Source organism: Ctenopharyngodon idella, chromosome 23 (assembly GCF_019924925.1).
Source record: "Ctenopharyngodon idella isolate HZGC_01 chromosome 23, HZGC01, whole genome shotgun sequence".
NCBI lineage: Eukaryota > Metazoa > Chordata > Actinopteri > Cypriniformes > Xenocyprididae > Ctenopharyngodon > Ctenopharyngodon idella.
The window spans coordinates 6287195-6297884 of record NC_067242.1 but is presented as its reverse complement, the minus strand read 5'-3'; the positions used below and the strand labels follow the sequence as shown (position 1 = coordinate 6297884).

At 37.2% G+C, this 10690-nt stretch overlaps 2 protein-coding genes across 2 annotated transcripts in view; one reads left to right on the top strand and one right to left on the bottom strand.

Annotated features, from left to right (window-relative positions):
* LOC127505693 (protein adenylyltransferase SelO-like) overlaps positions 1-10690 on the bottom strand; it is a 557335-nt gene that overhangs the window by 181717 nt on the left and 364928 nt on the right. The window lies entirely within an intron of this gene.
* The window catches only part of LOC127505685 (probable G-protein coupled receptor 158), a 71562-nt gene that overhangs the window by 5663 nt on the left and 55209 nt on the right, over positions 1-10690 (top strand). The window contains exon 2 of the mRNA XM_051881378.1: positions 6676-6744. Within this exon, the coding sequence (XP_051737338.1) occupies positions 6676-6744 (69 nt within the window). The remainder of the gene's footprint in view (positions 1-6675; positions 6745-10690) is intronic.

Below are 10690 nucleotides of genomic sequence, written 5' to 3'. Positions count from 1 at the left end.
ATTCTTCGGAATGCAAATTGAGATATTTTTGTTGAAATCCGATGGCTCCGTGAGGCCTGCATAGGGAGCAATGACATTTCCTCTCTCAAGATCCATAAAGGTACTAAAAACATATTTGAATCAGTTCATGTGAGTACAGTGGATCAATATTAATATTATAAAGCGACGAGAATATTTTTGGTGTGCCAAAAAAAAACAAAATAACGACTTATATAGTGATGGCCGATTTCAAAACACTGCTTCAGGAAGCTTCGGAGCGTAATGAATCAGTGTGTCGAATCAGCGGTTTGGAGCGCCAAAGTCACGTGATTTCAACAGTTTGGCGGTTTGACACACGATCCGAATCATAATTCGATACGCTGATTCATAATGCTCCGAAGCTTCCTGAAGCAGTGTTTTGAAATCGGGCATCACTAAATAAGTCGTTATTTACTTTTTTTTTGGCGCACCAAAAATATTCTTGTCGCTTTATAATATTAATACTGAACCACTGTACTCACATGAACTGATTTAAATATGTTTTTAATACCTTTATGGATCTTGAGAGAGGAAATGTCATTGCTCCCTATGTAGGCCTCGCGGAGCCATCGGATTCCAACAAAAATATCTCAATTTGCGTTCCGAAGATTAACAAAGGTATTACGGGTGTGGAACGGCATGAGGGTGAGTAATAAATGACATTATTTTCATTTTTGGGTGAACTAACCCTTTAAGGATTTCTGTCACTTATGGCATATGCCAGCATAGTTCAGTTCAACCTATACTTTAACACTGACAGAATCTTTGATTAATTGCAAGCCCAGTCTCTGGATTATCTCTCTGTTAATTAGATTTATTAAGATTCATTTTTTCTCTCTCTCAGGAGGAGTCTGTGGATTAGTGCGCAGATTAAGAATGCAGTCAGCTACTTATTACTTAACACACCATTGCCGTTAGGGATGGGCGATACAACTTATTTTGTTTTTGATATGATAACAATACTTTCAAAGGCCAGTATCGTCAATATCGATACCGATATCCCCAAACATTTAATAAATTATTAAATTACTAAGAGTAAAATAGGTAATGATACCCGCTTGGCATTATATTTGAAAGGCATTTTAACATTTAAAATGCCTTATTTGCAACTTATTAGACTATATTTTTGTTTACGCAGTTAAAATATGTGGTAACACTTTATTTTAGGCTCTTTTAACTAGTTGCTTATTAGCATGCATATTACTAGAATATTGGCTGTTTATTAGTAATTATTAAGCACATATTAATGCCTTATTCTGCATGACTTTATTCTACATTCTTAATCCTACCCAACATCTAAACTTAACAACTAACTTACTAACTATTAATAAGCAGTAAATTAAGAGTTTATTGAGGAAAAAGTCATAGTTAATAGTGAATACATGTTCCCTATTCTAAAGTGTTACCAAATATGTTTACTGTAATAGCAACCATGGAAATCTACAAATACTATAGTTGAACTACGGTCACTGTAGTAAAACCATGGTTTATTTTCATAAGGGACTGACAGTGACAGGCCGTTGCACCCATAAAAAGCAACCTTTTTATTCTGACAGTGTCTGATTTATATTAACATTAGTTACAGAATAGAACATGATCAATATGAACTTTTAACATTCAATTTAAATAAATGTAATTGCACAAACTATGTAGGCTACAATTTCAATTTGTTTATTGGGAAATAACTCCTCTGATAAGCATTGTTCTGGGATCCGTTTCCCAAAAGCATCAATGTTTATTTTTGGGAAACGCAGCCCTGTTTGACTGCAGTGTTAGCAGTGAGCGAACGCTCTCTGTGATTGATTGGTTCTGTCTTGCAGTATTTGCGTGTGTTCAGATGAGCAGCAAAATAGTTCTATCTTACACAATTATTTGCTAACATAGGTTATTCATCTAATTCAATGCGTGTGCATTAAATTTCTTGTCAAACAAAATCAATGGTATATAACAAAAAAACACTTTAGTATCGATATTTTTTTTATTTGAGCATCGATACTTTAAAATCTCACCTCAGTATCGATATATCTATACTTTAGTATCGATACGTCCATCCCTAATTGGCATATACATCGAGTATTTCAGAAGCGTACACTGCACATGCTACTGTCTCAGCTTGAGCAGACGTGCAGTCTGTGGTCTGAGTAATAGTGGACTGGATTCACACTGACTGCGAGGAAGGTTCATTAATCCCTGCAGTGAGGCGCCGTTTAGGCTGTCGATATGTAGGGCACTCAGTTTTGATAGTGCCAGCATTTTAATTTACTCTGGAAGCATGCTCCGTCTGGGCGCTGCCTGAAAGCGATCCATAAATGCTGGAAAAGTCTAAATGAAAGCGACAGAGTTAGGATTAGAAATTTTGTTCTGTTTCAGCTCGTGCTGTCAAGTGCTTTCTATTGGCCGTTTGATTTCAGAAAGCAGTTGACAGCTCACCTGTTGCCTCTTAATGGAATTCTCATTTTCTCTGCTTTAAAGGAGACATACTTGAGCCATCCGCCCAAACGAAATATGCATGCCGCAGTGTCAGAGAAAAAAAAAAAGAAGGATTTTAGCTTTGCTAGATAATATAAATTCCTCAATATACACTATATTGCCAAAAGTATTGGGACACCCATCCAAATCATTGAATTCAGGTGTTCCAATCACTTTCATGGCCACAGGTGGATAAAATCAAGCACCTAGGCATGCAGACTGCTTCTACAAACATTTGTGAAAGATTGGGTCGCTCTCAGAAGCTCAGTGAATTCAAGCATGGTACCGTGATAGGTTGCCACCTGTATGGTGTGGGGTTGTTTTTCAGGGGTTGGGCTTGGCCCCTTAGTTCCAGTGAAAGGAACTCTTAAAGGATTAGTCCACTTTGAAATAAAATTTTCCTGCTAATTTACTCACCCCCATGTTATCCAAGATGTTCCTGTCTCTTTCTTCAGTCGAAAAGAAATTAAGAAACGATCAGTCATTTTCTAAAAAATTCAAATGTATATGCTTTATAAACACAAATGATCGCCTTGCGAGTGCTTCCGCCTTCCGTATTCTTCAAAAAGCTTACGCTGTATGTCCTACGCCTTTCCTATTCTACTTACGGAAAAAACGGAACTGGCACCGCGTTCGTTCCATAAGTTGAATATGGAAGGTATAGGACAATTTTTTAGAAAATGACCGATCGTTTCGCTAGATAAGACCCTTATTCCTCGTCTGGTATCGTTTAAAGCCCTTTGAAGCTGCACTGAAACTGTAATTTTGACCTTCAACCGTTTGGATGCCATTGAAGTCCACTATAAGGAGAATAATCCTGGAATGTTTTCATCAAAAACCTTAATTTCTTTTCGACTGAAGAAAGAAAGACATGAACATCTTGGATGACGGGGGGTGAGTAAATTATCAGGAAATTTTCATTCAGAAGTGAACTAATCCTTTAATGCTTCATCATACCAAGACATTTTGGACAATTTCATGCTCCCAACTTTGTGGGAACAGTTTGGGGATGGCCCCTTCCTGTTCCAGCATGACTGCGCAGCAGTGCACAAAGCAAGGTTCATAAAGACATGGATGAGCGAGTTTGGTGTGGAGGAACTTGACTGGCCTGACCTCAACCCGATAGAACACCTTTGGGATGAATTAGAGTGGAGACTGTGAGCCAGGCCTTCTCGCCAACATCACTGCCTAACCTCACAAATGCGATTCTAGAAGAATGGTCAAAAACTCCCATAAACACACTCCTAAACCTTATGGAAAGCCTTCCCAGAAGGTGGGCCAACTCCATATTAAACCCTACGGATTAAGAATGGGATGTCATTAAAGTTCATGTGCACGTAAAGGCAGGCGTCCCAAAACATTTGGCAATATAGTGTATATAAATGCAATAAAGATCGGTGTAGGGTTGCACCAGCCATTCGTAAGTTCTAACTTAGATTGGAATATAAAGTCCACACTAGAGTCTTAGTACCCTCTTGTAACTAACTCTGTACTACTTTATTCGGTTACACCATTTGTTCTTAAAGGGGACATTTCATGAAAATCTGACTTTTTCTGTGTTTAAGTGCTATAATCGGGCCCCCTGTGCATCTACCAACCCAGAAAAATGTGAAAAAGGACAACCCAGTAACTTTGTTTTGGCAAACCTTTCTCTGCAAGCATGTGAAAAAACGAGCCGCTCCCCTTGTGACATAGGAAGTGGATCTTATTATAATATTACCGCCCCTTAATCTGTATGTTTTCACCCACGGCGCCGTCATTTTGTTTTCCCAAGCTAAAGCGGTGTACCAGTTCTAACGCTTTAAGTTTGTGTTCTGTCATTAGCTGCACAGATGAGCACAGAACACTATTTAGAGTCAAGTTAGCATAGATAGCCTGCAAGTTGACCCTGACAAGCTCGATTGCTAAAAAAGGAGTGTTTCTGTCCGAGCGATATTTTGGAAAAAATATTAGACCATTCACAGCATTTGATAGCAATCATAAACGTATGGTTCTATTTGGAAAACAGGTACACTATATATAGTGGGCGTCCATTCGGGTTTTGCACAAAAGATTAACATGACAGCACATGCTAGTTGAAGAGTTGAATCAACTCCACAGCAACTACATAAATTTATCCACTAACCATTCAGAAACATCCAGTTTCATTCTAAAAGTTGTAACTTCTTCCTGAGTCTCTCCATCAGTGTCTGACTCCGGTTTGAAGAATGTAATGCTGAACACCGTTACTGACAATCGTCATTTTAGCTGCGTGAGATTCTCCAGCTTTGTTGTTGTTGAGCAACTGAATCGCGAGCTGTTAGCTCTTCTGGAAAGGGGGCCGGGAGCAGCAGCTCATTTGCATTTAAAGGGACACACACAAAAAACAGCATGTTTTTGCTCCTAACCAAATGGGAGGAAATTTGACAATATATAATAAATGATCTGTATTTTTAGCTGAAACTTCACTGACACATTCTGGGATCACCAGAGACTTATATTACATCTTGTGAAAAGGGGCATAATAAGTCCCTTTTAAGGTAGAATGTAGCTAGTAGGTTGTAAGCTCTCTTTAAAGTAATGTGGTCGCATAATGATATTTACCCTCAATGATCCAATCCGATTGTTAAAGGGATAGTTCATCCAAAAATTAACATTTTGTTATTACTTACTCAGTGTGAAGTTGTTCCAAACCTGTATGGGTTTCTTTCTTCTGTTGAACACAGAATAAGATATTTTAAAGAATGCTGGTAATCAAACAGTTGATGGTAGCCACTGACTTCCATAGTAGGAAAAAAATACTATGGCTACCATCAACTGTCTGGTTACCAACATTCTTTAAAATATCCTCTTTTGTGGATGAGGGTGAGTAAATGATGACAAAAAGTGAACTATCCCTTTAAGTTGTGACATGTTGTATACTGTTTCTGGGAGCCTCCACTCTGTTTCAAGTAAGAATTCTATTTCAACAGCTGTTTATGAGCACACTTTTACCATTTATTTATAGCACACATTTAAGATAAACTTTTAAAAAGTCTTTTAAAGAGTCCCAGACGCCAATATTTTAATGATTCATGAAAGTTGAAACACTGTTTGTCCAACTGAGATTTTGCTTAGATAAAGCTTAGGATCATGACTTTTTTTGCATGTTATGTTGTTTGCTTTTGGGTTCTGATGGAGCGTTTAAACCCGGACACAGTATCGCACAACGTCAGACTTAAAGAGATAGTTCACCCAAAAATGAAAATTCTGTCATAATTTACTTCCCCTCAAGATGTTCCAAACCTGTATACATTTCTTTGTTATGCTGTATACAAAGGAAGATATTTGGAAGAATGTTTGTAATCAAGCAGATCTCGCCCCCTCTAAAATTGACTGCCACAGTATTTTTTTTTTTCCTACTATGGTAGTCAATTGGGGGTGAGATCTGCTTGGTTACAAACATTCTTCCAAATAGCAGCCTTCAAATACCTGAGTAGAAGTAGTGTTGAAATGCCATGAATTCCTTGATTCTTTTGCCTCACATAACTAATGGTAAAAATATCTTTCCATTGAAGTAGGATACTACTTAATCATAACATAATAGGTGTTTTATTTTGTATTATTCTATCAAAATCATGCCGCTTGTTGAGGAGAGATGTGCTTCATTTCTTTTGATTCATTTTTTATAACTTTTGATTTTTCAACCAGTGGGAAAATTCCATATACATCACAGACTATCTAGGTACCAGAATATCAATGAATCTTGGAGGTGGAATCTTTTGAGCAACCACCCAGAACACAGTGCTCCACCATGGCAACAAAAAAAACATTGTAGCAAGCACTTCTTCATAGCAAACACCTCTCTAATTTTCTTTGGAAAGTGTAAAAATATAGTTTTTGCGATGTTTTTCATACAAATATTGAGAAGTATGCACAATGTGGGAGTTTATTCAAGTGCACTGCTTTGCAACTCAAATTGAATCAAGTTATGAATGTTATTGTGAAACAGAGCAGGTTTATTCCAGGGCAAGGCATTAGTCTGAAGAGAACAAAGATGAATCAACCCCTGTGAACACATTAGAATAGTCCAAGGAGAATGCATTTGTGCGCAAAGGGATAAGTTATGCAGTAGTCACAAATGGATGGTTTCCACTGACCCATTTCTAGCAAAAGAATAGTTTAAAGAAATAACTTTTCCAGTGTGATGTTCTTTTTGATGTGTTTCAGAGTATCAGAGCGTCAGGACTCATCCTGCTAGAGGCCATCATGTTTGGAGCGCTCCTCCTGTACTTTCCGGTAAGCTTTAATGACCACAGTCATTTTTACTATGTACTTTTTACTTTGTTAAAATGAATGGCACTTTGGTGACTAATATTCTTAGTCTTGTACTGCAGTGTAATGTAGCCATTAAGAGGAGAATGCCTTTTTAATGGCACTAATTTAAGCATTAAAGAAATGTTGTGGGATCAATTCGAGTTAAGCTCAATGGACTCCTGAATGCTGTTAAATCTGGTGATTTATGTATGATATGTGCAAGAATATGAAAAAGGGATTTGATACATGAAGAAAAATCAATCCACAGGAAGTACATCAATATTGCATACACTGATGCCACAGATTTATGTTAGAGCTTAGCTTGTTTTGATCCAGGAACTTTCTTAAATACAGCAAAAGCCACATTTTTGATATTACAGCACTAATTAGATGTTCACATGGTGCAGAATATGCATCGAAGCAATGTGGGATATAATGAGGGCCGAGATATTTCACTGATGGACAATCTGCTGTTCACGTGTTGATAAAGTATTGATTTAGACAGATGTTGTCGTGCTTTATTCAGCAGAGCTGTTTGGCTCACAGTAATTGCAGTTCAGTGGCATTCACAGGAAGCTGTAGGCTTGTCTTAACATGGTAAATGTAATTAAAGTGAACTGATTTAGAGGCTTGTAAAGCAATTACTACATGCAAGGTCCTGGAAAGTAATAATCTTTGAGATGATGCTGGAATGATGGTGGAGGACCATTTAAGCCATTTAATTGCTCTTTATGCGACCATAAAGGGCCTGATATACTTAAATCAAAATCGAATGACGAACTGGTGTGGTGTCATTTTTTTAAAAACAAAATCAGGCCAAAACAAAGTTTGTTTTCTGTTTGTTTCGGGAGTTCGGGACAGCTTGCCAAAGCGAACTTTCTGTAAAAGTTCACTCTGGCTGTTAAACACCACTGAACTACCACTGGTCCGTGGCGATGATGTAATAGGTAGGTGTGGCTCTGAGACTGCTCCTTTTTTGCTGTGGAAATCTTCTCTGCTTAATTTCTTCTGTTCAGTCCATCAAGGTCAGACGTCCGCAAGTAAAAAAATAAATACACTGGAGAGTCGCTTTATTGTAGAAACTAATTGAAAGAGACACTGACACTGTTTTCTGCATCAGAAACAGATAACATGTTCTGCAGCTTAATGTTTCTGAGGTGGAAGAAGGCTGTTTTTGTAACATATGAAATATGATTTTCAAAGGACAAGTTTCTGTCTAATATAACATCCAGGTCTTTAACTGTAGACGATGAAGTAACAGTACATCCTTCTAAATGCAGATTGTACTTTAAGAGATTCTGTGTACAGGTTTTAGGTCCATTAAGTAATACCTCAGTCTTATCTGAATTTAATAGAAGAAAATTACTGGTCATCCAGTGTTTTACATCTTTAACACACTCTGTCAATTTGGATAATTTAGAGATTTCATCTGGTCGTGATGAAATATACAACTGAGTATCATCGGCATAGCAGTGGAAACTAATTCCATGTTTTCTTATAATATTGCCGTGTGGCAGCGTATATATTGAAAATAACAGAGGGCCTAACACAGATCCTTGAGGCACTCCATAATTTACTGACGTTATCTTAGATTTTTCCCATTTTAAATAGACAAAATGGTAATGATCTAAACCACCTTAATGCCTGTCCAAAAATTACCAGTGTAGTTTATTTCTTGCTTAATACTGTAAAGCTGCTTTTTTTAAACAATATATTGTATAACGTGCTATATAAATAAACGTGACGTGACTTTATTGGAGTACTGAATTGCAGAGCTGGTGCAGATATATCCACATCACTATGATCATATGCTTTCTTAACTGCTGTTTTCTCACCACTGTCATTTTTCTTGTGTGTTTATTTTGTTGTTGAAAGGAAAGCGCGCAGCACATATATACATGTACATCAGGATGTTAGGTAACAGTATATCTCTGGTCACATATTTCAGACACATTTTTTTTTTTTTAACCCTAAGCGAAAAACGATAAAGTACTTCGCTGTGAGTGTATCAGGGCCTTAATTTCCTGTGCATTTGTTCTATAGAAAACAAACAAATCTGGTCACTTAGGTTTAGTAATTCAAAAATGCATGAAAAATATCATACAGACCGTGACTTGAATACACATCTTCTATGATGACCATTTTTGAAATTCAGAATTAACATTTATTTGATTTTCTTTTTAGTTATTGTTTTTTTTTTTTTTTTTTTTTATAGAGATTTTATTAATTTTATTTCAGTTTTAGTTTTGGTTATTTTTGTACAAGTTAAACTAATGAAAATGAGTAATGTTGTTTTGGCAACTAGACAATATTTATTTTTATTTAATTATTTTTTCAGTAGAGCTGCGATGGAGCCAGTTTTTTTTACCACCACAGTGGTAAAAGGGCCAACCACCCTTACACTAATTACACTAAATTTATATTTTCCCACAAAGATAAATGCATCATCATATATACCGCTCTGCGCTTTGAGAGGGATGTGGGACACGAACAGGATAGAGATCATCTCTTGTCTAATATCTTCATGTCTTCTCCCGATGTTTCAAAGCAACTGACACTTGTTGTAAAAGGTCTGAAGAGCAAATTTTATCTTCCGCAGGTGCAAGACATTTAGACTATATTTGATCTGCCAGAGAAAACAAAATTAAATTACCGGCGTGTGTGAAATGCGCTGTACAAATAAACTTGACGTGCCTTACTAAATCTAACAAGCACAAACTGTGTTAAATAAAATGTGACATGCAAGTGAAAAGGTATCTGTCCTACAGCGTTTTTCTACTTTACCACAGTAAAGGATGCAAATGTAGTAATTAAAAGTGAACAAAAGGAAGAAACGTTTATAATCCTCTGTGAAAATGGGTGAGAAGTGAGTGAAGACTTGGGAAAAGACAGAAGAGATTCCATGTCCAGTGCATAACTCCTGAAATATTGTTAAATTTGTGGAAAATCAGGTGACCAGATTGCAAAATGGAATATAAAGCCAACAAATGGCTTAAATTTATGGGCTCATGTACCTTTCTCATTCTACACAAATCTAAATGTTTCCATGGTTGTGATGTATCATTTAATTGCTAACCTATATTTCTTTTGTAAGCCGCCAGTGGTATTTGGCCAAGTTGACCGGCACTCTTAAAAAGCAACTGTATTAATATTGTGATTTATTATTTTAATTGACCGACAGTCCTAGTATAAAGTGAATATAATCAGACAGGATGAAAAATCGTCTCGGTGTCAAAGTTTTATCTGTGCATTAGGCCTTGCAGTGTAAATGCAGCCTATGAGAATGTGTCTGTTCTTTTAGAACTGCCGTTTTCCCTCTGATTCAGTTTGTGGTTTAATCTGAAGCTCAGAGACAGATAGATCTGCCTGCTCACGGCCCACCTTGTAGCTCATCTGAAGCTGATAGAAGCTCCGCCTGTCTGCTCTGCTGCGATTGCTCCTAATCTAAATATAGACTAGAAAATATTATCCACTCCTTCTCCCTCTCTTCTACTTTAAATAATTCCAGTGTTATCAAGAAGCAGAGATGTATCTCATCTTGTTCCCCTGGCATTCTGCTTTGTGGAGTAATGCAATTTTTTCAGCTCGCACCCCTCTCCTACTGCTGAGCGCGTCACATGCAATAACTTCACTTGGCGGCGTCTGGAATAAGGCGGGGGATGTGGAGCGAGAGAGAGGAGAAACCGAATTACATGCGCACACACACATGCTTTTCTGGTTGCTTGTTCATCCCTGTCTACACAGAAGTCACGGGGCACCTGTGTCGGTGAATTTATGAGGCATTCGTGGATTCTCTGTCTACTATATGTCTGACGCTTGTCATTTTCAGTGTTGGGGGTAACGCATTACAGATTACTTTTTTCAAATAATGAGTAAAGTAACTCATTACTTTCATATTTACAACAAAATATCTTGTTACTTTTCCAAA